Source organism: Aquarana catesbeiana, linkage group LG04 (genome assembly GCF_042186555.1).
Source record: "Aquarana catesbeiana isolate 2022-GZ linkage group LG04, ASM4218655v1, whole genome shotgun sequence".
NCBI lineage: Eukaryota > Metazoa > Chordata > Amphibia > Anura > Ranidae > Aquarana > Aquarana catesbeiana.
Genome location: NC_133327.1, coordinates 220,965,568 through 220,978,164, shown reverse-complemented (window position 1 = coordinate 220,978,164; position 12,597 = coordinate 220,965,568). Strand labels below are relative to the sequence as shown.

Below are 12,597 nucleotides of genomic sequence, written 5' to 3'. Positions count from 1 at the left end.
GGTAAGATTGTCATTTTGAGAATGTTGCAGCGGCCAAACCAAGAGTGTAGGCTGCAGGTCCATTTATCTAGTAATTTTTGGACATTCTTTAGGAGGGGAGGGGAGTTAAGTTTAAATAGGCGGGAGAAAAACGGCGGTATGTATGTACCTAAGTACTTCAGAGCTGTTGTAGTCCATTTTAAGTGGAAGCTGGTTTGGAGATGTGTGAGTTGTGGTTGAGGGATTCCCAGACCCATTGCTTCTGATTTGCTAAAGTTAATTTTCAGATTAGCTAGTTGACCATAGGTGGGGAGGGAGATGGTTGTAATATCGTAAAAAATACTGCGCTATCCCATAAGTGGAAATGATCCCCACATGTGTTAGATAAAAAACAAATATCGCAAACAAAAATTGAAATGTAAAATGCTGCTGCAACCTTAGATGTGAAACAACCTCCACCTAATTGTATAGGGAGATGGTTGGGTTTGTGAGGGAAAACATCAGGTCGTCAGCATATGCAGAGACTTTAAATTGCCTTTTGTTAACTTCTACCCCGGTTATATCTGGATTCGACCTAATGTGACATAGGAAGGGTTCTATAGACAACGCGAAGAGCAACGGCAAAAGTGGGCAGCCTTGTCTGGTCCTGTTGGTAATTGGGAAGGGCTCTGAAAATACTCCGTTTGCTCTAATTCTAGCCGTCGGGTCTGAGTATACCGCGGTAATCCAGTTCAGCATTTTGTCTCCTAGTCCTATATGTTTCAGCGTTGCGAACCAGCTCACCCGGTCGAACACTTTTTCAGCGTCTGTCCCAAGGAAGACGCATGGAGTTTTGGTGCTGTTAGCTAGATGTAGGAGATTGAGGACTTTAATTGTATTGTCCCTAGCTTCCCTGGTTGGGACAAAACCAACTTGGTCTAGGTGTACGAGATAAGTGAGGTGGTGTTGTAGTCTGGAGGATATGATCTTTGTGAAGAGTTTGAGATCAGTATTCAGAAGGGAGATTGGACGATAGGATCCGCATTGACCTGGATCTTTGCCCTCTTTTAGTATAACTGAGATTTGCGCCTGTAATGTGGATCTGTGAAACTTTCCCCCAGTGCTAAGATCGTTAAAGAGTCTGACTAGATGTTGGCCTAGGGAGGGGAGTAAAGTTTTGTAGTAGGAGACAGTGAGTCCATCCGGACCTGGGGCTTTGCCTGGTTTGGTACTATTTAATGCAAGTTGAAGTTTTGGTAGGGTAATGGGGTCTTCTAATAGCATTTTTGCTTCCTCTGGGAGGGACGGCATAAGGGAAGCCGATATATAATCTGCGATCCCTTCTGGGGTGTTTTGTGTCTCGTTTAGATTGTATAAAGAAGCCTAGAAGTATCTGAACTCCTGCACAATATGCAGGGGTAGGGAAACCTTCCGTCCCGTGGGGGGTATGATGTGAGGTATGTACGACGCTAGTCTTTGCTCTCGGAGCGATTGGGCAAGTAGTCTCCCGCATTTGTTACTGGATTCGTAAACTTTCCTTCTGCTAATCTGTAATGCCGCTTTTGCTTTGTAGCGTAAGAGGTCAGTGACCTGCATACAAACTAGGTCAAGTTCTATTTCTAGTTGTTTGGTAGGGGCCTGCTTGTGGTTGGCTTCTAGTGTTTGTAGTTTCTTTAGTAATGAGTTCAGTTGTGCAGTCCTTTGTTGTTTGAGTCGTGAGCCATGTATGATGAGTATCCCCCTAATAACGGTTTTGTGCGCTTCCCACACTAATCCGATGTCGCAGTCGGGGGTGCTATTAGAAGAGAAATAGTGACCTATTTCCTTAGTCACCTTCGCCAGAATGTCTGGATCTTTCAGCAAGCCCTCGTTCAGTCTCCATGGTGGTCTCTGTGTCGACGGGGTGTCTGAGATAGAGTAACGCAGTGTTATCGGAACGTGGTCTGACTACGTGATTGATCCTATTGTGGATTCTTTAATCCCTTGCAGGTGTCTGTGAGGGATCAGGAAGTAGTCGATATGGGAGTACGTCTAGTGTGGTCTAGAAAAAAAGTATAATCCCTTTCTCCCAGGTGAAAAAGACGCCAAGCATCTATCAGTTGCATGGAGTGTAGCATCAAGCCGATACGTTTACGCATGTCTCGCGAGGTAGAGGACGTTCCAATGGAAGTATCCTCTGACGGTGTTAGGGGGGCGTTAAGGTCTCCACCCAGGATCAGTTGCCCTTCCGAGAATTGCAAAAGTTGTTCTAAATGGCGTTTAAGGATTATGTCTTGTTGGGTGTTGTGGGAGTATATGTTAGCTAGAGTCATTTTTACGTCTCCTATCCGCCCCTTTAGGAAGAGGAATCTACCTTCCCTGTCATATTTTACATCTGTGAGTGACCAAGGTATTTTAGCTGAAATTAGAATGGAAACCCCTCTGGATTTAGCTTCCATGTATCTTGAATGGTATACCACTGGGTAAAATCTGTTCTGAAGTGTCAGTAGAGTACCTTCCCTGAAATGTGTTTCCTGCAAAAAGACGATATCAGCCCCCATGCGGCGCATGTCATGGAGCAGCATTCGTCTCTTCTCAGGTGTGTTTAGGCCCTTCACATTCAGTGAGACTATATTTAGTGTAGTCATGTTCGCGAATTGTAGGGGTGTTGGGGGATAGAGGGATGAGGGGGGGAAGGGAGGAAGGTGGAGGGGGGAGGCTAGAGGTTCAGAGAGTTAGGGTCAGTAGATGGGGGTGGATAGACCCAGTTAAGAATTAGGAAGAAGTTAGGAAGCTGTCACAAGGGTGTGCAGCTTTGGTAGAAATACTAGAGTAGCCGAACTGGCTATGACGCTCCCCAGAAAAAAAAAAAAAAAAGGATCTGGGATTGGAGCGCAGTCCTATGTGAGATGGTAAATAGACAGTGCCGGGAAGCGAGCTCCCGGACCCCTCCATCCACCCCCGGCTATTTATGAATTTTGTGTGTGAAATGGCGGTGTACCACTGAGGACAAAATGGGTAGATTAACTATGGAATATCATGTGCTCTAGTGGAACAAGCAAATAAAACCAACAGAGGCGAGAGATGAAGCCAACATTACCAGAAACAAAACGGTATCATCAACGAAATCCAAAACATGTAATGGTTTAAGTAACATTTCCATCCCCATCCAGCATTAAAGATTATTTAAGTAAAGTAAAGTAAATGAAATGAAATGGGGGTAGCCCTATAAGTAGTAATGCTCCAGTGTACAGGATAAGGTACAAACTTGTGATCCGTATTTCACATGCCCGGAGGTATCTAAGTACCCTACATCTGTCGTGGCAAATAAAGCAGGTGCTAAACAATGAGAGCGTCCCCCCCTCCCCCTCCACCACTGATGTATGTAGCAGTCCTTAGGGTTAGCATGTATGTAACTGTACCTACTACGCAAGGCAAAGCAAGAAGGGGTTACTTAATAGGAACAGGGTCAGTCTACTGCTCACTGTAACACCTCCTTGAATCTGAAGAGCGGTGTTCTCAGCGACGGCTTCTCCCTCTATTCAAAGCGTGTCCTATTGAGTCTCATAAAGGCCACTTCTCTGCTTACCCTTTGTGTGAAGTCCCCAGCGACCTCTGAGCTAGTAAAGGGGCACCAAGGGTTGTAAAGGATGTGTCCCATAGTTCTTTAGGTGGAGTTGAACCTGCGATCAAAAGGGGAATGCAGTGAAGAAGTCCCCTAGAGTCCTGCCGCAACACATATATGAGATTGGGAGAGCCCGCAGTGAACCCCACACTTTTGCACTAAGCGTGCGGTGTAGTCCTGTATATTGGCCATCGCCAGCTCCGGCGTGTATGGTGAGGGGAGGGGGGGTGGGTGTTCAGCGGGGGTACTGTCACTGTTCTGGGCTCCCCATAAAAAACGGGGTAAATGTCCGGAAGTCATTGCCTTTTGCACAGGAACAGGGGGCTACCCACATTGAGCCTAGCCGTTGGTACTGGACAGGGATGGATAGCCGATGGTCTACTCACGGGGTTCTCCTTCTGAGGCCGTCCGGTGTCTCCGTCTGTTCCGCGGTTGGCGTGGTGGCAGAGGTCCGCGGAACATGAGGGGATCTGATCTGCCAGTTGGGCAGGAGAGAAACTGGAGCCAATCCGGTACTTGTATTGGTTCCGTGTCCATGAATTGAAAGAGAGCTGGAAGATCCGCGGTCCTGTGTAGTGTGAAGATGCCTGTATCCTTACAGAACGTCAGACAGTGGGTACCCCCAGCGGTACGTTAGACCTTTCTGTTTTGCTAGTTCAAGGAGGGGGCGAAGGAGGGCTCTACGTCTCAAAGTTGCCCTTGATAAGTCCGGCAGTATTTTGGTCTGCGTACCCCCTACTTCCACATCTCCGTGTTCCCAGGCCCGGCGGAGAATGCTTTCTTTCTGGGTATATTTATGTAGTCTGCACACTACATCACGGGGCTTGTTGGGGTCATCAGACCTGGGTCCCAGAGCCCTGTGAACTCTGTCCAGTTCTATGGTAATTTCAGGGTCTTCTAACACGGTGCGGAAGATCTCTCTTAACGTTTCCCCGAGGCTCTCCGATTCTGTTCCTGCGACTCCGGTCTTCGATATCCTCCAGGTGAAGCTGTAAGGCGATAGCGGAATCTTGTTGTTGATCTCTGGTTTGCTCTAAAGCCGACACTCTTCCCTCCAAAGAGGATACAGTGGCTTCCCCTGTTGTCATACAGTCCGCCAGGGTAGAGACTTCTCCCCTCACCTCTTGTATGTCAGGTCGGTGAGTTTCTTCGAGTCTGAGGATGAGAGCCTCAATGTCTGTCCTGGTGGGGAGAGCCTGCAGTAGATTTTGGATGTCCTGGTCGACCATAATGGATTCGGGTGGCTGTGGGTATGCCATCCTGTCCCGATGCAATTCTCTAGGTGTATCCAGGGAGTATTCGGGTGTAGTCAGGGAGTTGGGAGAATTATGCGCTCTGCACTGTTTCAAGGCCTTCTGCTTATCTCCACGTGGGATACCTCATGGCGCCGCTACCTTGGCTCCGGGAGATGGTTCCTGTAATTGTTTGAAATATCGGCGGATTTCGCCTGGGCTTCTGCCAACGGGCAAAAAGCAGCCTCACTCAGCCATGTCCAGGCCACGCCCCCCTGTGTACTCACTTTTGTTGCCAGCGGTTTAGACATTAATGGCTGTGTGTTGAGTTATTTTGAGGGGACAGCAAATTTACACTGTTATACAAGCTGTACACTCACTACACTACTACATTACATTGTAGCAAAGTGTAATTTCTTCAGTGTTGTTACATGAAAAGAGATAATAAAATATTTACAAAAATGTGAGGGGTGTACTCACTTTTGTGAGATACTGTATAACCTGATTATATGCATATTTATATTGCCTCTATAATCATGGCATACTTGGCCAGCACATTACCAAATGAGGGGCAGATATTTAGGGGGACCTAGCTCTCACTTACCACTTAATAACAGCATACATACTCACCAATATATCATAGGTGGGGCAAAATTATTGTACGATACCCACATATCTGAAAGTTTAAACATAGGAACTTTTAAGCAATAAAGTCTAGCCCTTAATTACAGGCATATGTATTGGACATCAAGACTCCATTGAATAATCCTAGCATACACGATCACCACTGCATCACAAGGGGGAAGATAAACAGATAGGAGTGATGCAAGTCGCTCCGACTTAGAAAAAGGTTCCTGTACTACTTTGGAGGCGACTTGAGGCGACTTGCATTGACTTCTATATAGAAGTCGTTTTGCAAATCGTCGCTGCTGTCGTGTGCAGGTCGCCTGAGGCAGTCGTGCTGCAAGTCGTGCAGCCTCAGTGTGAACCGGCTCTTAAACCTGGAAGCTGATTGGTTTCTCTGCAGAATTGTGACTGATTTTGCCCTCTATAGCTTTAGTAAATAAACCCTATAGAGTGTTGAAATACCCTGAATAATGGCAGCATATATGGACACCATTAAATTATACGTGGGGCAGATCGAGTGAATAAATTCCCAGAATAATGACAGCATGCATGGCCACAACTGCACCAGATAGGGTGATAAAATACACTGCAAAACAATGGCATACATGGCGCCCACTGTATAATAAGTGGGGCAGATATAGGTGGGATCTCCCCTGCATGATCCCAGTATAGATGTCCACCATGACATCAAAGGTCTGGCAGATTCAATGAGGATCCCCCCTGCATAATGTCAACCTTCATGGTTATCAATGTATCATTGGTATAAAGAAGATAGTTTGTACATATACCTAGAATAATCCTAGCATACACGGCCACTCATATGAGGACTAGGTAGAGTGAGGATTACCCCCTACAGTCCTACAGGCTTCCAGACAGATACAGGAATTCTTGATGACATAACTATGATGAATAATTAGTAAACCATTCAACTCTTCAGTAAGCTGTAAATAGCCTTTATTTAGAATGCTGTGTACAGCAATCACCTGCCAAGCACCGTACAAAATGAACATGTCCAGCCAATAGCTGAGAAGAGGTTAAAGTGTTACTGAATATTTTGCAACAGAGATCTTTTGCAATATTACCCAAGGTAATGGTTGCAAATTCAGACATATTGTGGCACTGAAGCAGACACAGCTGTCCAGCAGGTTGATTAATCTGGGTTAGAGAGTGGAGCCGAGTCTCAGGTACTTTGCTGACTAGAAGTTTACCTGGCAGAGCAGTGCATTCTGTTTCTTTCTATCCTGTAAGCATTTTGTTTTATTTGAGCTTACAAGGTCAAACGCAAATCAAATGCTGACACCCACAAAATTGGCAAAGTAAGCTGAGCAGTCTGTTATTTATTACCACAGAGGCTAGATAATGGTTAAACCCAGAAACAGAACAGGACGATACAATGTAAATCTCCTTTCATTCTAAAAATAGATTATTAAAAATATTAATCTATTCTAAAAATAGATTAATTCATTTCACTAGAAACTCTCACTGATCATAATACAAAAACAATAAAATCCACTGCAGGAAATCTAATATACGGTATATCAAAACCATTCAACAAACAAATTCATGAAAAATATGTGATTTTTATTTTTATTTTTTGAAGCAAAAAAGACAATTCAAACTATTAAACACCTATTTACATACCTTCCACACTGTTCTTTAATTTTTTCACATTTAGGCCCCTTTCACATGGGGCAGAGTCTGATATGGTCAGCAGGGCATCTGTCTTCTGTTCCCCTGCTAATCAGAGCAGAGCGGGTGTTTGACAGGTCCATGTCCACTCAGTTTCTGCAGAGTGGAATGAAATCAAATGTAATCAGGGCCAGGTTTCTATTTAGACAATTTTGGCCCATGCCTATAGGCATCACTTTAGAAAATACAGTAGATGAAAACAGAGGGCGTACTGGCCTAGTACATTAACCAACAACAATTTTATTAGAGATAAAATATAGCTACTCACAAACAGGTAGTAAAATCGCTCATCCAGCCACTGCATGTGGCTACAATTTCCCAGCATTGCCGAAGCCTCTAGCCTGAGGAGGACCTCCACAGGGTCCCTGCTTGCTGACGCATTTCGAAGGTGTGTCCTTTTTCACCAGAGCTCTGATGAAGAAGGACATACCTTCAAACGTGTCTGCCAGCAGGCTATATTAGCTGTATTTACCTATAATTTATATTTTATTTCTAATAAAATTGTCGTTGGTAAATGCACTAGGCCAGTGCACCCTCTGTTTTTATCTATTTTCCACAGTGTTCTGAGGACAACCCCAGTCCTAGAGGGCAGCAAGACTCTAAAGCTATACCCACTTTAGACTTCTCTTTTGGTTTGGGCTATCACACCTATGCGCAGGTTATTATCATTGCAGTTCTATAGGCATCACTACAGGAGGAGCATCTCAGGGTCCGCTGTTATTTTGACTCCAGTACAGGACAGAAGAGTGATGTAGTGGCCACAGAATGCAGTTTGTTTGCTGTTCAATCGGACTTACCCCCCCTACCTTGTCCCCGGGGGTATTGAATTTCATACAGCATCACTAACTGGTGTTATTTGTATTTTCTTTATTCTGCTTCAACTTATAAAGTTGCTTAAATAAACTACTATTAGCTACTCACAGCCAGTTTTCTTATGCTACAGGTGTTTCTTGTTGAAAAAGCCGGAAGAAGATCTCTTTATTTGATTGGCTTAGCAGGCATGTGCATATGTGCGATTATCATGACTATTGCTCTAGCCCTACTGGTAAGTCTGGTTTAAATTGCAATCACCTGAATACTACATAAAAAATGTCATACAACGGTACTGTATAAATTAATGGCTATGCTTTTACAAATATTACATTTAATATTAATAATTTCAAATAATTAATTCTATTATCATTACTCTTTTGCTTTATATAGTAAAGCCTTTATCTTACTTTGGTAATAAAGGGGTTAGTCAATTTTGTATTGAAATGTTTGCTAGGTTAAAAGGGAATTCCATCTTCTGCAGAGATCCTTTGACTACTTTTGATTTGATACAAAATTCCAACAAGTGCAGTTGAAATTTAAAAACTCAGTAAGGCTAACTTCACATGGCCGTAAAAACTTTACAAATGCTTTTATGTAACAAAAGTTCCTTGCTTTTAGATAAGTTTTATATGCATAAAATTGTCCTGTTTTTTTTTTAATTTTCTTTCAATACCATAATGCATGGCAGACACACATGTCCTCAGATGCAGATTTTTGATTTTTGTGTTATCGAACTGAGCATTCTGCGTGTTTACACGCCTGTTTAAATGTCTATATTGCAGGAGTGTGCAGTCAGGGGAGGCAGGTGAGGCAGAGGCATTAAACAAAAAAATAAATAAAAATTGAGCTTTGAGGGTCGTAGCTCGGCGACCTAAAGTCACAGAGACCCCAAATTTGGAGGGTTGGTAGCCTAAGTCCTACCCCACCACTGGTAAAAACCACCACCACTTGGGGCTCCTACGACCTATGGTTTCGGAGATATGGGGCTTCTTGTGCAGCCTGTCAGAAGCTACATACAGAGCGGCCAGTTTAAATACATGCTGGCACACTCTGTTTGCAGCAGACTGAGATGTTCAGCTCACAGTGCCTCTCCTCACTTCTTCTCAGAGGCACTGAGCTCAATGGACAGCTTGGAGTCTTGGACCAATGGTAACATACCATTAGCCCCAGCTGTCCAATAAAAATGCTGCAGTGGAGGCACGCCTCTCACTGCAGTGTCATAGAAGGCGGCATGTGTCTAAAGACGCGTACACACAATCAAATTTTCCGACGGGAAATGTGTGATGACAGGCTGCTGGTGGGAAATCCGACTGTTTGTACGCTGCATCGGACAATTGTTGTCAGATTTTCCACGGACAAATGTTGGATGGCAGGTTTTAAAATTTTCCGCGGACAAATGTCTATTCTTGGATTTTCCAAGAGTGTGTACACAAGTCCGTCGGACAAAAGTCCAAAGTACAAACATGCATGCTCGGAAGCAAGAACGAGCCAGAAGCGGTTAGTCTTGTAACGTGACGTGGCAAATTATAAAATCCCGAAATGCAGCGCACACACTCTCTTCTTCTTTAATGGGATAATAATGAAGCTGCTTTGCTGGTGATACTGATGGAGTTATTGCAAACAAATTTTTAAAGGCTTTTTTTTTTTCTAGTGATATAAAGAATAATATTATTATGCTTTTTTTTTTTTTTTTTTTTTTTTTGGGCAAGTTACCACAACACCATTATCCCGTAGTTTTTAAAATCAAAGATACAACTATGTTGGTGTCCCTTGTCAATTTTACATTGTATTTTTTTTAAGTGTAACTGCCTACTCCCAAACTGTCATTTGAAGTAAAACACATAGCCAAGTATTATTCTCCACAATTTTTTTATTGTGCATTAAAAAAAGAAAACAAATAAAATTAAACATGCTGTCTGCCAATAGAACTTAACCAAAAAGTGCATTTAACTAAAAAATAAAATAAAAGCCTCATGCATGTGTCCTGCTTCTTAATATAGGAGGTCAACAATGCCAAGAGTTGGTGAAAGCAGGGGTCCATCATCCGGAGATAATTCCGAAAATCATCTGGATTATTCTCCTGGAGCTCCCACAGCAAAGGCATATGATATAATTGGTTACGATTAATAAAGCAACCAATTTTTAGTCCAAGAACTCCTCCTCCTCCTGTTCCTGGACTGGACTTGGGTCAGAGCAATAACTCCAAGGTCAATAATAAATAACACTTTATCTCCTCTGATTCGGCAACATGTCTGGTTGACAAACGGCCGTTCAGAAACGAACTGAAAAGCATGAAATGAAAAGCACGAATCAACACTCACCAAACTTCTGCTAACACGAAATTAGCAGAAGGAGCCCAAAGGGTGGCGCTAAAGAGCTGAAAAAACACGTAGTACGTCACTACGTTCATGTTTGTTGGCCGACAATTCCTTGCCGTTTGTATGCAAGACAAAATCCAGGCACACGCCTTCGGACAAAAGTCAGAGGTTTTGTCTGCGGAAAATCCGATCGTGTGTACGAGGCTTAAGAGACAAATGCTCCCTTTCAGCCCAGCCCTCTAAACTACAAGGAAAAAACATGGGTTTATGGGTATAATATTTACCCATAATCCCATGTTTTTCTCACACAGTGACGAGGGAGAATGAGAATCTGCTGCTGCTGAAAATGTACAAGCTAAATTATATATTATTATGCTATATGTTATAAGATAATAATTTATTATTTATCTATTTACTGTGAAATTACTGGTTAAAAGTTATAACTTCAAACTTCAGTAATTTGTCTGTTAAGCCACCTGCTTGAGTACAGTTTTTGAAAATATAGTAAATTACCTTAAAAATAATATATAATAATTATTTGTATATTACTTACTTATGGTAACCATGGTTGCCACCCAGGCCAATTCTGACACTTTTCTCCTACATGTAAACATCATAATTTTTTTGCTAGAAAATTACTCAGAACCCCCAAACATTATATATGGTATATTGTTTTAGCAGACACGCTAGGGAATAAAATGGTGGTCATTGCAACTTTTTATGTTACATGGTATTTGCGCAGCAATTTTTCAAACGCATTTTTTTTGGAAAGACACTCATGAATAAAAAAAAAACACTAAAGTTAGCCCAAATTTTTTGTATACTATAAAAGATGATGTTACGCCAAGTAAATAAATACCTAACATGTCATGCTTTAAAATTGCGCACACTTGTGGAATGGCGCCAAACTTCAGTACTTAAAAATCTTCATAGGATAAGCCGTAAAATTTTTTACAGGTTACATGTTTAGAGTTTCAGAGGAGATCTAGTGCTAGAATTATTGTTCTCGCTCTAACATTTGCAGCGTATGCAACCCATGTGTATCTGGCTCTAAAACTAGCCAGTGCCGCACCAGCCACTGACCTCGCCACAGGTCCTTGCTATATTGAAAACAATGTAGCTGCATTCAGATTCATCAATAAATAATGTTTGAAAAGGCTTTTTTTATGACCTTGTGAATGTAGCCTCTCCACAGAAAGACCAGAAGCAGATGTAAAATTTTCAGTCCAAGTAGAAATTTCCTTTAATTTCAACAAATAATGCCAACAATATTACAAATTAGGGCAGCCCATAGATCGTGTGAATTTCTTTCCTGCAACCATGGGTTGCAGGAAAGAAATACGCATGATTCCCCCATCAAAACAGACAGTGTTGACAGGGGAATCCCTCCTGCCGAGCAATTGTCTTCTCCCGGCGAGAAGACAGAGATTATTGCTAGCAGCTATAGCAGCCGCTTGCGATAATCGGAAGCGAATCTGGGAGGCTGGTTGTACCCAAGTTGATCAGTAGATCAACTTGGTACATTCAGCCTGCCCATCAATGCTGAACCATCCAAGATTGGAACTGTGTATGGTCGGTACAAATATATTTCTAACTGCTTTTGTTTCCTTATAGTCTAGTCATGCTGGAATGAGCTATCTCTGTATGGTTGCCATCTTCCTGTTTGTGGTCTTCTTTGAAGTTGGACCTGGTCCCATCCCTTGGTTTATAGTTGCTGAACTATTCAGCCAGGGTCCTCGACCTGCAGCTATGGCTGTGTCTGGGTTCTGCAACTGGAGCTGTAATTTCATAATTGGAATGTGCTTCCAATACATTGCGGTGAGTATGAATTTCAGACTATTATCCGTTATATCTCTAGCTCTTTGTAGTTCTACTTTTGTTATTTAACTTGGACCTTGAAAGTAACATAGCCCCTCAAAATGTCTACTTCGCGAATCAGTAAAGTTCTGTATTATAACTTGTTTTTTGATGGGCATGGTGTGCATGGATTTAGTCCTTCAGTCTCTCCCTAAACGTTTTCTCTGTTCACAGTAAATTCTAATTTCATGTTATGAGTGCTGCCTGTCTGCTGAGCATCTCTTTCTACAACTTCCTTGATTCATTGCATGCTTTGCAACTTCTCCTCTTGTTACTTTCCACATCTAAGGTGTGATCCATTTACATGCCTTCTAAAGCCTGTCTGAAAAACTCCCAGAGATTGTATCATCCTACCATATACAAAGGGTATTATCCAACTTTAGTAAAAGCTGTTTATTTTTATCTACAGACACCTCTTATCTACATAGGCACTTTTTGGTAATGATAAACTATGCCTTTAAAGAAAGAAAGAGTACTTTTATACCAATCCCCTTCCATC

At 42.5% G+C, this 12,597-nt stretch overlaps 2 protein-coding genes across 2 annotated transcripts in view; both read left to right on the top strand.

Annotated features, from left to right (window-relative positions):
* EIF5A2 (eukaryotic translation initiation factor 5A2) overlaps positions 1–12,597 on the top strand; it is a 568,757-nt gene that overhangs the window by 328,480 nt on the left and 227,680 nt on the right. The gene's annotated exons all lie outside the window — the stretch shown is intronic.
* Positions 1–12,597, top strand: part of SLC2A2 (solute carrier family 2 member 2) — a 106,266-nt gene that overhangs the window by 82,551 nt on the left and 11,118 nt on the right. The window contains exons 9-10 of the mRNA XM_073626201.1: positions 8,054–8,155; positions 11,856–12,059. Coding sequence (XP_073482302.1) covers positions 8,054–8,155; positions 11,856–12,059 — 306 coding nt within the window. The remainder of the gene's footprint in view (positions 1–8,053; positions 8,156–11,855; positions 12,060–12,597) is intronic.